This window comes from Canis aureus, chromosome 8 (assembly GCF_053574225.1).
Source record: "Canis aureus isolate CA01 chromosome 8, VMU_Caureus_v.1.0, whole genome shotgun sequence".
Lineage (NCBI taxonomy): Eukaryota > Metazoa > Chordata > Mammalia > Carnivora > Canidae > Canis > Canis aureus.
In genome coordinates, this window is record NC_135618.1 from 77,491,657 (window position 1) to 77,511,243 (window position 19,587).

The 19,587-nt window shown below is 40.6% G+C and overlaps 2 protein-coding genes and 2 non-coding genes across 12 annotated transcripts in view; 1 reads left to right on the top strand and 3 right to left on the bottom strand.

Moving 5' to 3' along the window:
• Positions 1-148: 148 nt before the first annotated feature.
• On the bottom strand, positions 149-11,435 carry CCT6A (chaperonin containing TCP1 subunit 6A). The gene is made up of 14 exons (XM_077908374.1): positions 11,204-11,435; positions 10,687-10,750; positions 8,735-8,869; positions 7,812-7,985; positions 7,215-7,318; positions 6,492-6,602; positions 6,048-6,207; positions 5,873-5,955; positions 4,848-4,944; positions 4,371-4,518; positions 3,589-3,722; positions 2,752-2,854; positions 1,450-1,522; positions 149-1,187 (listed from the first exon to the last, which is right to left on the bottom strand). The coding sequence occupies exons 1-14, from the start codon at positions 11,338-11,340 to the stop codon at positions 1,115-1,117; spliced, it is 1,596 nt and encodes a 531-aa protein (XP_077764500.1). The 5' UTR covers positions 11,341-11,435; the 3' UTR covers positions 149-1,114.
• LOC144319833 (small nucleolar RNA SNORA15) lies at positions 4,186-4,325 on the bottom strand. Its single transcript, XR_013385542.1, has one exon. It is a non-coding gene; the product is annotated as a small nucleolar RNA SNORA15 (small nucleolar RNA).
• On the bottom strand, positions 8,090-8,223 carry LOC144319834 (small nucleolar RNA SNORA22). Its single transcript, XR_013385543.1, has one exon. It is a non-coding gene; the product is annotated as a small nucleolar RNA SNORA22 (small nucleolar RNA).
• A 103-nt stretch (positions 11,436-11,538) lies between the features above and the next one.
• Positions 11,539-19,587, top strand: part of PSPH (phosphoserine phosphatase) — a 52,631-nt gene continuing 44,582 nt past the window's right edge. For 5 of the 9 annotated variants that reach the window (XM_077908384.1, XM_077908382.1, XM_077908390.1 and 2 more), the window contains exon 1: positions 11,542-11,706. The gene's annotated coding sequence lies outside the window, so the exon portion shown is untranslated. Of the gene's footprint in view, positions 11,723-11,771; positions 11,936-19,587 lie in introns of those variants that run through there. The other 4 variants (XM_077908386.1, XM_077908388.1, XM_077908394.1 and 1 more) reach the window with 3 other exon arrangements.

The following is a 19,587-nucleotide window of genomic DNA, read 5'->3' on the forward strand; positions in this document are numbered from 1 at the left end:
AGGGGAAGTGCGGTTTTCTCGCGGTATTGTCGAAGGACCCCGCTAACTCCAGAAGCCCCGTCATTACCCCATAATCACATTTGGGCTTTCCTCCCCTTTTCCAATCAAACCTCTTTTGGGCGCTAGGACACCATTTCAAGATCAAAGAAAAGGTCTCAACAACATTTATTGTACACTTATTGTACGCAACTGCCAAGTCCTCAAAAGCACAAAGCCTTCCAGCCCACAACTTCATGGTCAAGGACTATAAAACAGGAGTGGTCCACTGGACACGTCCTGTTCCGTAGCCCATGCTTGGATGGCCTCAACTCTGCCCATTTCTCCACCTCATACTTGGAGCCTATTCAACTCCCTGGCCTCTACTCCTCTCATCTTTGTGTCAACTTTTTTTTTTAAAGATTTTATTTATTTCTTCATGAGAGAGAGAGAGAGAAGCAGAGACAAGCAGAGGGGAGAAGCAGGTTGCAAGCAGGGAGCCCGACGTGGGACTGGATCCCGGGTCTTCAGGATCATGCCCTGGGCCAAAGGCTGCGCCAAACTACTGAGCCACCGGGGCTGCCCGACGACTTTTCTGGGGAGCATCTTACCAAAGCTACTTCGAAAGCATTATAAGTCCCAATGATCCAATAATTTTACTCATAGGAATTTATACTAAAGAAACAGGGATGCTTTCAAAATCTTAAGTTACTTTAAGTATTAATTTATATTACCAACAAACTTAGATGTGTAACAGTAGGAAACTATTGGGTAAATTAAATTGCATCCATTAGTACAAATTATTAAACCATTATTTGTTTTCAAGGAACATTTAATAACAAGGTAGATAACATATTTATTTAACATGGTACTCTTACATCACTGAAGCTAAAGCAAAACATCTGGTTCACTGGGTATAAATAGCCTACTTAATGTGTGTACACTGCAGTGCAATTAAAAAAAATACTGTAATTTTAATTTCAGAACTTCAGAATTTAAGTGTCAATATTCTCTTTTAATATGGGGAAAGAAAATGCTTTTTAAAATTATTTGAAGCTTGGACAAAAATTCCATAGCTATATCCTTAAGGTCTCTCTGTAGTCTTCATGATTCAGATGACACAAAGGAAGCTTCAAATTCAACCTTTCAGAGAAGACATTCCAGCTCGCATGATCTCGTCAACCAGGAGGATGTTGGTGGCAATCACAGTGCTAAAAGGGCAGGGGAAATCAGATAGTTCAGATTTGAGATATGAACCCTAATTCAACTCAATTCTCGACCAAACTGTGCATATTATATCCAATTAACTTTCTCCTCTCCCCTCCAAAACATGGAAGGGTAGCTTAGTTTCTATACTTTCAGTTGATTACATTTTCACAAAAACAAAAAAACCCAAGAAATTAAATGGAACATACCAGATTAAGAATATGATATTCCTAAAGGTTATTTTAATTTTGGCTTTCTTAAACTTACCAAGAGTGAAGAAGCTGTTTCTTTACACAATAGTTATCCCATATGCCTACTTCGGCGGCTACCATTGGCTCACCTGAAAAGTAACCCAGTATTCTTAAAATCTCAGAGAAGAGAGAGAGAGAGAGAAGCACAGGCACAGGCAGAGGGAGAAGCAGGCTCTATGCAGGGAGTCTGATGTGGGACTCAATCCCGGGTCTCCAGGATCACGCCCTGGGCCAAAGGCAGTGCTAAACCCCTGAGCCACCGGGGCTGCCCTCACACAGCAAATTATAAAGATCAAAATGCTAAGACAACAGAGTATTTTATGATTTGTTCATCATTGATTATTCTATGAACCAAAGTTCCTCAGTCCAATTTTGCTCCAAACCATGACTCTTGTGTCCAGTGTCTTTAAGTGGCTGATCCCTACTCAGAAAACTTCCAGTAATAGTAATACTCCATTTGGTTACCAAATGTTTGAACATCCCTATTTTTCAAGACACATTCATTCTGTTTGCCCATATTAGAGCACTTGAACTATAATCTGGCCAAAATGGGTTTATCATTTCCTTCATCCCAGAAACCTTTTCTATTAACTTGGATGGAAATGTTATTGACAACAAAGGTCTTATGTATGCTGCAGGGGTGTGTATCTCAGTTATCTTTCTTCCACTTTGTACTTAAATATTTTGTGTTACTGCATTTAAGACTAGGGCTTTAAATCATTTAAGATTTGGTCCTGTCTTCTAGCATTATTTGCTATACTCAGCCTTTTTTCACCCATGAATACGATCATCTATTTTCTTATTAAAGTCCCTGATGGAAAACTAAGTAAAAGCCAGCCCAACACGAAATCTTTCTGTATTAACCTGAGCTACCTACTACTACTCAGCAAAATCAACAAATCTATACTCTTTTAAAATTATACAAACGTCCACTCTATTCCCTTTGTTTACTGAATCTAGTCATCCCATTTTTATACCGTATTTCAGAAATCAGGGTTCCCTAGTAACACTGGTGTCAAACTGTAAAGCACCTCTCCAAGATTCATTTGTCTCCATTTTTTTTAAAAAGAATTATTTATTTATTTATTCATAGAGACACAGAGAGAGAGAGAGGCAGAGACACAGGCAGAGGGAGAAGCAGGCTCCCTGCAGGGAACCCAATGCGGGACTTGATCCTGGGTCTCCAGGATCACACCCTGGGCCGCAGGCGGCGCTAAACCGCTGCGCCACCGGGGCTGCCCATTTGTTCCTTTTTTGATCCTTCCTGGTTTTATCTCACCGGACTCTAGTTCCCCTACAAATAGCTGCATTCTCTTACCTGTGTTCAAGTCCACACCCACAAGTTGACCTGATTCTGAATGTTCTGCTTGAACTTTAACTAGTGTTTCCTGAAGGTCAAAACCAGAGTTCTGAGCAAGAACCTAAAGCAAAAAAATTTAATCTTTTAAAGGACAGAACCTAAGAAGTGTCAATCTGTAATAAACCATAATTTTAAATAAGAAAAAACAAAAAAACCCATCAAAAAACCTCAATGAAGACAGACCAGTTATTCTCTAAAGTGAACATTAGAGAATAACTAGACATTTGTTACTAACTCATTACTCCACCCCAAGCCCAGCAACACACTGGTCATAAAACTATGCCAAGTGAGCACACAACAGAATAAAAACAAAACGTAAGCTTGTACTCAAGTATAACCCCTATACTGCAAATCCTCTTAAAACAGTTTACCTCCTGCCTCTGAAACTTCAGATATTCAACTCCCTTCCAGAAGAACCAAATACATTTGGATAAGAGATAGCTGTTTTTTTTTTTTTTTTTTTAAAGATTTTATTTATTTATTCATGAGAGACAGAAAGAGAGAGAGAGAGAGGCAGACACACAGGCAGAGGGAGAAGCAGGATCCATGCAGGGAACCTGATGTGGGACTCGATCCCAGGTCTCCAGAATCATGCTCGCGGCTGAAGGCAGCGCTAAACCAATGAGCCACCCTGGGCTGCCCAAGAGATAGCTTCTTTAGCTATATTCGGGAGAAAGCTGGTAAAACTTGTTTTAACTCCAACTCTACATTATGAGAAAGACTCCACGTTAATAAAAAACTTTCATCAGCTAACTCATTTTGATGTAGTTAAGAAAACTGTTAAAGTAGTCATACCTTGGGAATAATGAGCAATGCATCAGCAAATGCTTGAACTCCCAGCTGGGCCCTCCCCTTTACACTGGGCTTATATTTAATCAAGGCTTCTGCCATTGCCACTTCCACTGCACCCGCACCCGGAACTACACAGCCTGTTGGGGGTGGGAAGGAAGGAGAGAAATGATCAACTACGAAGAAAATAAAACTGTGGAATCATTAAGAAAATACATAAAACACAAACATAAAAAGCATTAATTTCTTGAGAATGTGGAATAGCCACAATATTGCATTTGAAAACACTATAAGCAACACATTATATTTCTAAAATATTATATATTAGAAATATAGATTTCTCTGGAAGAAAAACATTAAATAGCAAAATGCTTCAATTTAACTAGTACTTGGAAGGTTACTATTAGTTCATTTTCTTCTATCACTTTTTTTAAAAAAGATTTTATTTATTTATGAGACAGAGAGAGAGAGAGACAAGAGACCTAGGTAGAGGGAGAAGCAGGTTCCCCTTAGGGAGCCCAATGTGGGATTTGATCCCTGAACTCCAGGATTGCGCCCTGAGCCAAAGGCAGACAGTTAACCACTGAGTCACCCAGGTTACCTACTTGTATTCACTTTTAAAAATGATATGCTATGAAAAAGCTTAGCACACCATTAGAGGCATTTTTAAGGGAACACTTTAATTTTGCATGGTGTCTGGCTGTGTAAACTACTGATAAAAAGAACACAGTATTCAGCCATGCTTTTTTTATACTTGTAAAAGAATATAAACACAGTAAGCATCTTACCATCATCAATAGCATTTTTAACAGCCCTCAAGCCATCTCTTATTGCATCTTTGATTTGAGTGAGTGTGTGCTTATTTGGTCCTTTGATCAATAATGTGACAGAGCGAGGATTGTTACACTTCTCAATGAAAGTGAATTTCTCTTCTCCCTATGTGAAAAAGAGGTATTTTCAAAATAGGGTATGTTTGTACCAAGACTGGGAACGACTAGAGGAGCTTATAAAAGAGTAAGTAACATATTAAAAAGGGAACAACATACCCATCACATTAAAGCAAATTACTTCATAAAAAAAGCTCACATATAAAAGCAATGTGATTTTCCCCATCAATGCCTTATCATTACTACACATAACCTTCAAAATGTATGTAAACAAAGCAAGAATATGATCCTAGGTTTGAATGAATTTTTTTTTACTACCGAAGAATTCAAGAACCAAAGAACATTATCATATTATCTTCAGAAAAGAAATACACTTACCAATGTATACTCATAGACAAGTCCTGCATGTCCCAAACAATCAGGATTTAGGTCATCGAAAGAATTTAGAGCTACTCCACCACAAGCAAGAGTCAGCCTGAAATATTGAAGTATTTTAAAGGAGACATATTAAGTAGCTTTGTTATGTTTAAAGAGATTAATAATTTTTAGGAAGCAATCTTTCAGAATTACACACTAAAATTAAATATGCCAAAATGTTATTTTAACTCAAACCTTCAAATTCACCACCACCAAGTTAAAAACCATCTTTTATCCTAACTTGACATTTAACCCACTCTTTCAAAGTCCACAAATACTCTTCTGATAAGAAATCTATAAATAAAACAAGAATTCTTTACCGTGGTGAGCTCTGGGGGAAAAAGCAGTTCTTTGAAACCCCTTGATGCTGTCTCTTGACATAGTAAATGTACATATACATGTCATGGTTTAAAACTAAAGCATACACCAATGTTCACAGCATTATCCACAACAGCCAAAAGGGAGAAACCTAAATGTCCACTGATAAATGAAAAGGTGATAGATATATCCATACAAATGGAATATTATTCATCCTTAACAAGAACATTCTAATACATGTTACAACATGGATGAACTCTGAAAACATGCTAAATAAAATAAGCCACACAACAGGACAAATACTGCATGATTCCCTTATATAAGGTACCAATATCATAAAGGCAAAGTAGAAAAGTATTTACTAGGGGGAGGGAAAAGAAAGAGAAAGTTATTGTTTCATTCATGAGAGAATTTCAGTTTGGGAAGATAAAAAAAAAAAAAGAAAAAGTTCTGGAGATGAATGATGATGGTTGTTGCACAATAACGTGAATGAAACCTAATGCCACTGGATTGTACATCTGAAAAGATAAGCCAAATAATAAATTATATATATTTTTCATTCACAATAAAAAAGGAAAAACTTAGTAGGAACAAGAAAAAGTAGTAATTCCACGTAACTTACAAACTAAGTAAAAATTTACATATCTAAGGTAATATGTTATCCATACCTTTCCATATTTCTCCTTTTAGCTCTACGTAGAGCTACTATGCCTTCTTTCGCAAGAGCATCTAAGGAAAAGGGGTCGATTCCCTACAACAAAAACAGTTCGTTACAATAGAAGTCATCTTAAAAATAGCAATGCACAATACAGACTCATTTATGAAGCAAAATTTCATTCTCACCTTTTGATTAATAACAACAAATCCTTTATCTGAATCACCACAGACTTTCTTTTTCAGTTCTATTATTTTTTTAACTCTATCTTCAATGAATTTTCTTTCAGCTTTTACGAGTTTCTCTCTCTCTTCTGCACTCTTGTAAAAAAACCCAGAATTCACTTCTCTATTTAAAAAAAAAAAAGTTATGGGGGAGGAAGGACAATGTTTATTTTTTAAGGAGATAAACCAGCAGCCTCAGAAACTGTGTTAGTCTTGAGACTTAACAGACAGCCACTGAGTTCCAATCCTGCCCCTGGTATGTTTTCAAAGGTTACTTCCTTTAATTCACCCGAACCCAACTGAGGCGTTAGTGTCCTTGCAGTGGTGAAACTTAAATCTCAAAGTGACTTGCCCAAAGTACCAAGCTCCTCCACCTCCCTATTTCATTTGTATGGCCTGTAAACTCACGTTTTTTCATACTCTAACGACACATTGCATGTGAGGATGTATGCATCTTCTACTCTTTTTTTCATATCAGGATGCCGTGCCCCATGGTCCAAAACAAGACCTCTGATTAAGCTGTTGAAACACGTAACAAATTGTTTCGTTATTGATTTCCAAATGATACATAATATATACTAACAAAATTCACATAACTGAATTGAAGCTGCATTAATAATTTTCACATGACTTTATTACTTGAGTCTTTGAAAAAGACTGTTTGGATGAAACCTAGGCAGGTTCGATTATGAAAAAGCAATATCCAGAACACAGTACAAAAACAAGCCATTCAAAATAAAAGTAGTAACTCTTATCTTGTACAGAAAATTCTGCAGAGAGGCAGCTGCAACTGGTAGCCTCTCAAATTGTGATCACCTCCTTTTAAAATGACTTTTGAACTATGTTTTTAAAATGGAATATATATTTTAGAAATTTCCCAATAGTCTATTATGCTTTGTAACCCACAGTTCAATAAATCACTGACATAGCTCATTTTTTTACAGTCATCCTGACTATAAGCACATCATTAGTAACTTCAAGATGAAACACAATTGAGCAAACTAAATATTCATTTAGGCAATACACACAAATTCAAAGAAAAGGAAATCAGCCAAAAAACATGTACTGTATAAAGTGCCTATAAATTTGTAAACACATTGTGTAAATATTTCATAGCATCCTATCACCTACCTTGTATCAGTTTCAGATTTATGTTTCATCTCCATGATTTCAACCATGAAGAGATCAATAGGTTCATCTGGTTTTTTAATGGCCAAAATCGAGTCCACTACAGCCTACAATGAGAGCATAACCATTAAATGATCTTGATTTGCAGAAGTCCACATGCTTACGTTGCTTTTCTTCAGAGAAGTTCACTTTTCTTTAAAAATCTCTGAATTGACCTAAGCCTTTTTCTTTGAGGTAACAGAATACATTATTTGTAAAGGATTGAAATCATTTACGTTTCTGACATCTCAACTTATAATTATGTATAAAGAATCACGGACATCCCTACTATTCTATTAAAAATATCAATGAACCTTTTTATAATGAAATCTCAATTTTATTAATCTTTAATGAAAGCTCCAATTGTATTTTCATAACACGGTCAGGTATACTATTATTTTAGGAACACAAATCTGCTGCTCTTTGCCACAAAAAAAAACTATTTCACATGGCATGATACCGTGAAGGTTTTAGATAGCACCTTGCAATTCTAACTAGAAAATACACCAGGGGTTTTTAGTATAGGTGTATACTACCAGACACATACCACACTTAACATACCTCTGTTAAGACATCAGCAAGTTCAGCATGCACTTTTGTACGTAGAGATGTTCTGGCCACATCTATAAGTGTTTCCCTGTCCATTTCTTTGCTTACTTTGACTTGTTCCAAAAACTGAAGTGCCTTTTCCTTTGCAGCTTCAAATCCTTCTGTTATTATTCTGGGATGAAGACCCTATAAACATACAATCACATAATCACCACTAACACTGGAATTCTTCAATCAGATGTTAAAGTAAGTTTTAAAGGAATATTCTAGATTATTCACATGCTTGAATATAATGTGCTGACTTTTTGAATACATTTAAAAGGATAAATAGTCCTTTCAATGCAGAGGAAAAGAACAGACATTGCTCTAGCACAGAATCAAAGCCAAGGGAACTATAAAGTACACTTGGGTGTTCACTGTGCAGACCACAGGGAACGTCTAAAACTCAAAACTGTACTCAATAGGACCATTTATCTTTTCAATTTACATCAATTACTAACAAAACAGAGGCAAAGGGTCTGCCTTTTCTCTCTGCCCAAGATTTTCTTAGAATTGGATCACTACTGAGGTTTGCTTTAATCTTCAAACTACTCAAGGCTAAAAATATTCTGTAATTCTTAATTAAACTTGTTTTAGTTGGTTTTCCTTATAAATATGCCTACTCCTGAACATCCTGTTTCTAGATCTCAACTAATAAGCTGTTACAGACATATGTAAATAAATAATATGTAATACAACTTGACCAAAAAAACCTCTGCAGGCCAAGGAAGTTTCCTTAATCTGTCCAGGATCACAATAAACTTGTATTAAGACCAGGATATAGGCTCTGGTTCCTAGATTTAAGCCCCCTACTCTTTACCTTGTACTATCTGGCCTCAGCTACTATTAACACCTCAATTTATAGAAATTTCCGGCAACACAAGAATCATGTATACTTCAGAAATGTAGAGATCCGCCTGTTTCAGTAGCTCTCCAATGATTAGGACATTGGATGTGGTACCATCACCAGTTATGTCATCCTGGGCTGTTGCTACTTTGGCTATTAGGGAGGCTGTTGGGTGTTGAATTTGCTGAAAGTGGAAAAAAAGAAAAAAAAGAATTACTTCAGTGAAAATACTCCAAATATACTTTAAAGCATGTGACGGGTCTCCTTAAATGCATCGATTTGCATAAATTGCCCAAGTGTTCAGCTATATACCATGCTGATTTAAAACTCACTATTAACTATTTTGTATATCAATTTATGATAACCCAAATATTTTTACATATAGATTTGAGAAGATTATCTCCACTTTACTGATGAGGAAATCTGAGGCTTACTGTTAAGGTCTACTGAAGGTAACAGAATTAACAGTAAGAAATAATTTCAAATCCATGCATGCTTCTTTAGGACTCTTGGGAGAATAAACCAGGTTCCTTCTAAAATTAAACCCCAGCAGCCTCCAGTATTACTTGGAATTGAATAAAAAAATAAAAAGAAAAAAGTTCTCTTTTAGAGCAAAGATCACTAGTGAAAGCTAAACCACTGAGAGGTTTTTAAGAACAGGATATGCACTGTATGCCAAACAATGCTCCCGAACTGTTTTTAGTTTTTAAATCTCCTTATTCTCCTGTAATCCAGAAGAGTTCCACAACCTTTTGTTTTTAGGGAAACTGACAGTTTAAGAATCTAGGCCAGATATTTTGCAAACTATCTCATTTAAATTTGCAGATTATAAATATATTATATGGATAATACTGTATGCTTCTTACTGGGTTCATGTGCTTCTCTGAGTATCTACTGTATTACACAATAAAAAACTCAAAACACGGGGGGGAGGGTCATTTCCTTTACTTGGTTTTTAAGTGCTAGATTTTGGAAACTTAGGGATGAGTAAAACAACTGCTCTTCTCAACAGTCTCATACCCTTGGTCAGTGGGGATTTAACAATTAGAGTAGGGATCCCTGGGTGGCGCAGCGGTTTGGCGCCTGCCTTTGGCCCAGGGAGTGATCCTGGAGACCCGGGATCGAATCCCCCGTCGGGCTCCTGGTGCATGGAGCCTGCTTCTCCCTCTGCCTATCTCTCTCTCTCTGTGTGACTATCATAAATAAATAAAAAAAAGAATTAAAAAAAAAAACAATTAGAGTAAAGCAGAGTTTTATCTCGCTTTCATTTAGAGATGGGATGTTGACAGAAATCGCCCTCTTAAAGAGAGAAAGCAAAACCATTTTGTACCTACCTATATCAATCGCTTATTTTTTTTTTCAAATTTTAATAGTTAATTTAAACTACAATCCCTTTTTTTAAAATCTATTATTTATTTATGATAGTCACAGAGAGAGAGAGAGGCAGAGACACAGGCAGAGGGAGAAGCAGGCTCCATGCACTGGGAGCCCAACGTGGGACTCGATCCCGGGTCTCCAGGATCGCACCCCGGGGCCAAAAACAGGTGCTACACCGCTGCGCCACCCAGGGATCCCAAGATTTTATTTATTTATTCATGAAAGACACACAGGCAGAGACACAGAGGAGAAGCAGGCTCCATGCAGGGAGCCTGACGCAGGACTCGATCCAGGGACCCCAGGATCACGCCCGGGCCAAAGGCAGGCGCCAAACCGCTGAGCCACCCAGGGATCCCCAATAACTAACAATCCTTTAACCACGGATTTACATGGCAAGATTAGGGCTTCAAAAGGAAGTTACCAGACTCCAGGGTTCCTCCTGGCATTGAACTGTCACTACGATTACTGATTCTATTCCTTTTCTACTTCCTCCATGGTCTGAAAGACCTGCTGAGCAATGGTGAACTTCTATCTTGAAAATGAACATTAAAAATCTTCCTGCAAATCACACGTGATATGGAACACCAAGACATTTTTGACTTAGCATACCAAGCGGCCTCTCACCATTTCATGAAGCAGCACATTGCCATCTTTAGTAAGCTTGATGTCTCCAGCACCAGACACGAGCCTGTTCAACGAGCACAAATGAATCAGTGTGACGTTCTCATCGGAGACCTAGTCCATAGTCCCACTGCAGTCGGGCTTCACCCAGATCCTCGGGAGTTGGGGCCACGCGGCTGCTTCTCTGCACCCGGCAGGCAACAGGAACGGTGCAGCGCCCCGCTCTCCCTTCAGAGAAACAGCTGGCCGAGCCCTCGGGGTCTCCACGGCGCGAGCCGTGCACGCAGGCCGCTTTGTTCTCCGCAGAGGCGGCATCAATTAGAAGGGAAACGGACTGAGCAGGGCGCGGGGGCCACCCGGGAGCGTGCGGGCCGGCAGGGCGGCTGCGGCGAGTGCAGAGGCCCCGGCCGGCCCCCTCCCCCGGCCCGCGGTGCCCGCGCAGCCCATTCCCCCTCCTCCCGCCCTCCTCCGCCAGGCTCGCGGCGCCCTCCCCTCCCCCCCACCGCCAACCCCGCCTTACATCTTCATGGTGCCCTTAGGCCCCAAGTTGGTCCTCAGCACGTCCTGCAGCCCCCGGGCCGCGCTGATGTTGACCGCCAGCGCCGCCTGGGCGCGGGCCACCTCGGCCTTGGGGTTCAGGGTCTTCACGGCCGCCATAGCCGACCAGCGGAAGAAGAGGAGGCTCGGCGCGCTGAGGGCCCGCAGCTGGCTAGGCGTGGCCGGGCGGCGCTACCCGGGTCTTCTGGAAAAGTCGGGCGCGTCGCCACGCCCCCAGCGTGCCCGCGCGCCGCTGCCATTGGGCCGCGGCGCTACTGCCCCGCCCCCGAGCGCCCGCCCCGCCCCCCGCGGCCGCGCGGCGCCGCCATTGCGCCCGGGAGGGCCCTGTTCCGGGTCGGAAGGGCTCGTCGCGGTCCGGCGTGGCCGCCGGCGGGGTCCGGCTCTGCAGCCCCGGGACCTGAGGAACGAGGCGGGGCGGGGCGAGGCCGCGACTGCAGAGTGAGCGTGGGCCGCTCTCTCCTGGAGGTCTCTGGCCGCAGGGGTAGGGTGGGCTTCCTCCTCCCCGTCGCGCGTGTTGCCCTGCTTCCTCCCCTTGCTTCCTGCCTCGCCGTCACCGGCGTTTTCTGGCCTCCCTACGGTGTGCTTGGAAGGGCTCTCGGTGCTGCGGGGTGCAGAAGTGCACCTGCTCGGGCCCCCGCCCGCTGCTGTCGGTGTTCGGAGCCCAGGGAGGGGAAGATGGCGTGCAGGATGGAAGGTGCTTAGGGCCTTTTTAGCGAGCTTCGGGGTTGGTGCACTGGCGGCGCGGGACACGCTGCTCCCAGGCAGGTGGTCAGACTCAGACTTGCTTGAGTGGTGGTCCCCGTGCTTTGAGAGGGCTGTTTTAGTACAAAATTCCGAAAGGTGTGCAGTTGTTTTCTAGTATCCAGTATTCACCACCCCCGTATTATTCAGTAATGTCTTGTGTTTCGTTTTTATAAGTAATAACGAAAACCGTTAGAATTCAAAAGTTCCAAAGGGTGTATGATGAAAAGCACGCCCTCGTCCCTCTAGTTCGGCTTCCTTCAGACAAGCACAATTACCCTTAGATATTCTAATTTCCCAGGTGATTTATGAATTTATAAATGTGTATAGTTAAAAGCATTTCCCCCCCCACAAAATGTCAATTTAGAATACACAGTGATGGGTGTACCATACTTAAAGTATGTTGGTGATTGTACCGTATCAATACAAATAGGGATTCCGCATTAACAGCTGCCTGATATTCTTTGTAAGAGTGACAGAATTAACTTGTCATACACCGGTTGATATTTAGGTTGTTCCTAATCTTTTGCTATTGAAGCTGCAGTGAATATCCTGGAATATGATGCTTTTAAGTGGCTTTGTATATTTGAGAATCTCAACAGCACATTATAAATCTGATTAATGGCATTACACAGGAGACTTGTGCTTATCTTACTTGGTATGCATGCGGATTTATTTACTGTGCAGATGTGTGGGAGATATGAGCAGAGATGAAGATTGGAATTTTCAGGCATGTGTTTGCAGGTAGGAAAGGGGAGTGGATCTCCTGAGGTGCAAATTTAAAGGGGCACCAAAACTCAGTAATTGAAATCAATAATATTTTAACGCAATATTTTTAAAAAATCAAATGCAAGAAATCCACAATGAATGGAATTTTAATTAGGCATCTCCATTGACATCACACCACACAAAGTCTCAGCAAAACGGAAAGATCACAGGATCCCTGTAGAGGCATTCTATTTGCATATATCATTCTACTGTTCATATCACACTTCCAAGCAAATGAATGGCTTTCATTATATGATGCAAGAGTATAGCAAGGGAGTGTTGTCTACATGCTAATGTATGTACAGAGCGGGAAAACTTTAGAATGTCTTTGGAGAATTTCACACGAAAGGTCATGTGGGAGCAGATCTATTTCAAGCCATGATTGAAGACGTTGAGGTGGCAGCGGATGTTTAGCTATTTGATTCAGGAGAGATTTCAATAAAGAATAAAATCTTGGGGATCCCTGGGTGGTGCAGCGGTTTGGCGCCTGCCTTTGGCCCAGGGCGCGATCCCGGAGACCCGGGATCGAATCCCACGTCGGGTTCCCGGTGCATGGAGCCTGCTTCTCCCTCTGCCTGTGTCTCTGCCTCTCTCTCTCTCTCTCTCTCTCTCTCTGTGACTATCATAAATAAATAAAAAAAAAAAATTAAAAAAAAAATAAAATCTTGATGAAAGAACCCAAATGAGGCAAAGTGGTGCATTAGAAAGACTCCTAGAGTCAAACAATTTGAATTAAATTCTAGTTTTGCAATGTTTACCAGTAGGTGACCTTGGACAAGTTAACTTTTTTGGACTCTATTTCCTAATCTATAAAGTGGAAGTAAGTGACATCTTAGAAAAAAGTAACTGAGATTGCATGTGTCGCATACTTTGTATTGTGCCTGACATGGTAGGTGTGAAGGACGAGGTGAGGTGAGTCTAATGGATTTTTTTTTTTTTAAGATTTTATTCATTTATTCATGAAAGACACAGAGAGAGAGGGAGAGGCAGAGAGAGACACAGGCAGAAGGCAGGCTCCATGCAAGGAGCCTGAATGGGACTTGATCCTGGGATTCTAGGATCACACCCTGGGCCAAAGGCAGGCGCCAAACCACTGAGCCACCCAGGGATCCCCAAGTCTAATGGATTTTGAAAGATACATAGACACTGTTCAAAAGAAGAGGGTTTAGGAGAGTAGTTTCCAGACAGAGCAACATGGAAGGAGCTGGCATGCCCACTGAAAGGTGGATACTTAGGATGGAGGGAAGAAGGTTGCAAGAGACAAATCTGGAGAAGTAGCATTTCCTGACTGTCATGTCCTGATTAAGATATCTGTGCCAGCAGTGGGAACCCAATGCACTAGTGATGAAAATTACTCTGGAGGTGGAATGGAGGATGAACTAAGGGAGAAGACTAAGGATAGGGCAGTCAGGAAGAAGGATGTTCAAAATTCCATGCAGAAGGTGATGAGGCATATTTAATGACATAAAGAGTTGTTCTTGATAAGAGGGGGAAATGTTTTATTTATTTATTTAAAGATTTTATTTATTTGACAGAGAGAGAGTACAAGCAGGGGGAACAGGAGCCGGAAAAGGAGAAGCAGACTCCCTGCTGAGCAGGGAGCCTGATGTGGGGCCAATCCCAGGACCCTGAGATCATGACCTGAGCCAAAGACAGATGCTTAACTAACTGAGCCACCCAGGTGCCCTAGGGAAAACGTTTTAAGTAGCCTAATTATATGTCCTCATTTTTGCAGCCACTCTCCATGTATCTATAACAAAACAAGAGTATGCATCAAAATATTAACTTAAAAAATTCAGAATATTTTCACTTTTGCAAACCCCTCAAATTTAGGGGACACTTACATATCCACAAAAGAGAGATGCAGAAATAGATACATGAAAATATAAAATATACAAAGTATGTCCAGTGTTTTATTTTTATTAAGTCCCCTAAATATATATATACAAAATCAATAAAGAACCAGAAGAGTATATACCAATATATTTAACGTTTTGTTTCTATGTTTGCAAGTCTTATAGGTAAAAAATGGCGTCTTGTTTATTTTATTTAGTATTGTTTATTGAGTGAAGTTGAGCATATATTTTATTTGTAAAAGCCATTTATAGTTCTTTTTCTATGAACTATCTTTCGTGTCTTTTTTTCTGTTTTCCTGTTTGATTTCTTGTGGATTTTTAGGAGTTCTTTATGTTTTCTGTGTTGCAATTGACTTGTCTAAATACTGCTTGTACAGTATTTTGTATTTATGTCTTTTTTCCAATTAAAATTTTTAAAAATTCTTTTCATGTAGTCACATGTATCCCTCCCTCTTTTTTTCCCCTCTCTTTTATGGGCATTTGGATTTTGTGCTATACTGTGTAAAACAGGCCTTACACTCTTTGTTTTTTTTTTAAGATTTTATTTATTGGGATCCCTGGGTGGCGCAGCGGTTTGGCGCCTGCCTTTGGCCCAGGGCGCGATCCTGGAGACGCAGGATCGAATCCCATATCAGGCTCCCGGTGCATGGAGCCTGCTTCTCCCTCTGCCTGTGTCTCTGCCTCTCTCTCTCTCTCTGTGACTATCATAAGTAAATAAAAAAAAAAAAAAAAAAAAGATTTTATTTATTTATTCATGAGAGACAGAGAGGCAGAGACAGGCAGAGGGAGAAGCAGGCTCCATGCGGGGAGCCTGACATGGGACTCCATCCCCGGTCTCCAGGATCAGGCCCTGGGCTGAAGGTGGCGCTAAACCGCTGAGCCCCCCAGGCTGCCCAGGCTTTACACTCTTAAAAAATATTCTTAAAATTCTCCCATGTTTTCTTGTGTATTTCTAAAGGCTTTAGTTTCCATTTTAATCCTTGATTCATTTGAAATTTATTTTGGTAAGGAATGAGATAAGAATCTGTGGTGTTCTAAAAATATGTATTTGGTCTTTGTCCTTGGTTCCCAGCACAGAATTCTGAGTGCTGAGAGTATCTTTTGCTATCCACAAAATCCCCTTTAGAATTCACCTGAATCTGCGCTAATGTGAGTCAAGGTGGTAACCCTAGATAGCCTCAGGATGGGGGCTGGTCACTAGAAAGACCAACCACAGTGATTAGAGGGTGAGGACTCTCAATCCCATGCCCCTATCCTCTGGGGAGTGGAGGTGGGTAGCAGATCAGTTATAAAAATGATTGAATAATCGGGATGGGTAAGCACATTGATATCCTGGGAGTGTGGTATATCGAGAGAGCTCGAAAGCTCTGTGCTCCTTCCCCAGTGCCTGGTCTGTATCTCTTACATTTGGTTTCTTCTTGGGTTGTATCCTTTATAATAAACTGTAAACCTAAGTGAAATGATTTCCCAAGTTCTGAGTCAGTCTCAAAAATTTTCAAACTTGAGGAGGGAATTGTGGGAACCCCAAAATTTGCACCCAAGTCAGACAGAAATGGAGTTAGCATGTTTGAAACTGGTGTCTGGTAGAAGCAATCTTCTGGGACTGAGCCATTAATTGCAGGGTCTGTGCTAATTTCAGATAGATTTAAAGTTGAATTGAGTTGCTGGACACCCAGTTTGTGTTGGAGAATCAAGAAAGTTGGTGTCTGACAACTGAACTGGTTATTGGTGTTTGGAAAGAGCTTACACAGAATCTAGTTTTATTTTTTCAAGAATAATTCACGTTTTCCACCATTAATATGTAATGCAATTATTAGCATATGCTGCATTCTCATATGTATCTGGCTCTACTTTAGACTATATTTCATAGCTAAGTCCATAGAAGTAGCAACATTGTATTTACTGTAGTTTTATAGTATTTTCAAAATTTGGTAGGGTTGGATCCTCTTTAGTCTTTCTTCAGAAATTTTCTGCCTATTTTGCGTGTTTGTTTTTCTTCCCAAATGATGTAAGAATTACCTAGTTTTGAAAAATCTGTTTTGACCTTTGCTTTGAAAAATAAGCATGTATTTATTACTTTTTTTAAAATAAAACACGTGTTTTATAAGCAGAATATTCAAACTAAAGCAGTGGACATGCAGATAGCAAAAAGACCAGGAGCACAGGCATTCTTGACATAAAAGTGACAAAATTTTGAAACATGTTCTCTTTGGTTACCATTTCTAGTCTAGGTATCTGAAAAGGTCAAAGAAATCCCAGAATTGGGGCAGGTTTAGAATGGGTAGGTGAATAGTATTGATTTGGGGTAGTATTTTTTTTATTATTGGCTGTTCATTCTTTGAGTGTACTTTGTGGTAGAGTACTGTGCTTTGGGTAACATACACACATGAAAAGAGAAGACCCTTTCCTTTAGAGCCTTCCTCGTTTATTAGGCAAACATACAGTAGGACACACAGCTATAATGGTATATTCTCAGTGCCATACTACTAAGGAAGACTTCCCAAGGCAAATATTATTTAAAAAAACTTAAAAAATATATATATGCTTTTCTTATTACAAAGATAATACAGTATATAATAACCATAGGAAAAGTAGCAAAAACAAATTTTGAATGAATTCATAAACTCCCATCAGAGATAACCATTTGTGATGCTTAATTTTATGTGTCAACTTGCCTGGGCCACATTGGTTCCCAGATACTTGGTTAAATGTTATTCTGAAAATTTTTGTGAGGTGTTTTTTTGGATGAGATTAACAATTTAAACTGGTGGACTTTGAGTAAAGCAGGTTTATTCTTTATAATATGGGTGGGCCTCACTCAATCAGTTGAAGGCCTTTTTAAAAATAAATTTATTTTTTATTGGTGTTCAATTTGTCAACATACAGAATAACACCCAGTGCTCATCCCTTCAAGTGCCCACCTCAGTGCCCGCCACCCAGTCACCCCCACCCCCCACCCACCTCCCCTTCCACCGCCCCTAGTCTGTTTCCCAGAGTTAGGAGTCTTTCATGTTCTGTGTCCCCCTCTGATATTTCCCACTTATTTTTTCTCCTTTCCCCTTTATTCCCTTTCACTATTTTTTATGTTCCCCAAATGAATGAGACCATACAATATTTGTCCTTCTCCGATTGACTTACTTAACTCAGCATAATACCATCCAGTTCCATCCACGTCGAAGCAAATGGTGGGTATTTGTCGTTTCTAATGGCTGAGTAATATTCCATTGTATACGTAAATCACATATTCTTTATCCATTCATCTTTCGATGGACACCAAGGCTCCTTCCACAGTTTGGCTATTGTGGACATTGCTGCTATAAACATCGGGGTGCAGGTGTCCCGGCATTTCATTGCATCTGTATCTTTGGGGTAAATCCCCAGCAGTGCAATTGCTGGGTCATAGGGCAGATCTATTTTTAACTCTTTGAGGAACCTCCACACAGTTTTCCAGAGTGGCTGCACCAGTTCACATTCCCACCAACAGTGCAAGAGGGTTCCCTTTTTTCCACATCCTCTCCAACATTTGTGGTTTCCTGCTGAAGGCCTTTTTAAACTAAAGACTGACCTCCCTATAGCAAGAAGCAATTCTGCAGCAGACTGCCTTTGGATAAAAACTGTAGCTCCTCTCTGGGTATCCAGTCTGCTGGCATGCTGCAGGTTTTGGATTTATTAAACCTCCACAATCACATGATCCAATTCATTAAAATAAATTTCTCTCTTTCACTCTCAACAGTAGCGAATGCCCTCACTATAGATAGGTATATAGATATATACACACCTCTTTTTGGTTCTATTTGGAGAATCCTGACTAATACAGATTTTGATGCTAAGAGTGGCTCTAAAGGAGCAGAATCTCACTATTAGAGTATCTAATAGATTGGATAATCAAACACAAGAGGCAAGGAACTGGATTACCATGTATGAGATACCTTCAAACATTTTTGTCAAACTAATGAGTATAATGAGATTAACTGTTGCTCCTAAGGTCACTGAATAAAGTGGGGGGAAAAAGGATGAGATCAGGGATTCAAATTCCCAGCCAGCCCAAGCACTGTATAAATGATTGAAAGCTTCTAGGTCTATCCTTAAAGAGATACTTAACTGCAGAGCTGAGATTGCTGAAAACCAAAACCAGAATCTCATCTAGTTAGTAACTGAATTACAGTTTAATTGAAAAATGAAAGCATTGATGAGGAAGGAATGGGATCCTGATATTTGGAATGGGATGTATGAGAATACCCTGATGACACTGGGGACATTGGGCCTGTAAATTCTGTTGCACATTCTTTGCCGATAGAAGCAAGCTGTCTAGGGGGGATCCCTGGGTGGCTCAGCGGTTTAGCGCCTGCCTTCGGCCCAGGGCGTGATCCTGGAGTCCCGGGATTGAGTCCCACATCGGGCTTCCTACATGGAGCCTGCTTCTCCCTCTGCCTGTGTCTCTGTTTCTCTCTCACTCTGTATCTCTCATGAATAAATAAATAAAATCTTTAAAAAAAAAAAAAAAGCAAGCCGTCTACCTGTCTGAGATACACCTTCCATTGCACTAGGAAACTGCAGTAGTCTCCTGCAAGGCAGTTGGCTTGAAAGACACTGCTGATTTTCTTCAGAACCCACCCCCACCATTCCTCTTTGCTTCTAGAACTATAAGTAGACTAATATCCCAATAGGCCCTGGAAATACAAGTATATAAAGAAGTGACCCAAATATCCTTGGTCTCAACTCCTGCTATCCTACCCTCTCACTCTCTCTCTCTCTTTTTTTTTTTTTTTTAATTTATTTATTTATGATAGTCACAGAGAGAGAGAGAGAGAGAGGCAGAGACATAGGCAGAGGGAGAAGCAGGCTCCATGCACCAGGAGCCCGATGTGGGATTTGGTCTCGGGTCTCCAGGATCACGCCCTGGGCCAAAGGCAGGCGCCAAACCGCTGTGCCACGCAGGGATCCCTATCCTACCCTCTCTCTCCCAGCCTTCACCTGTGAC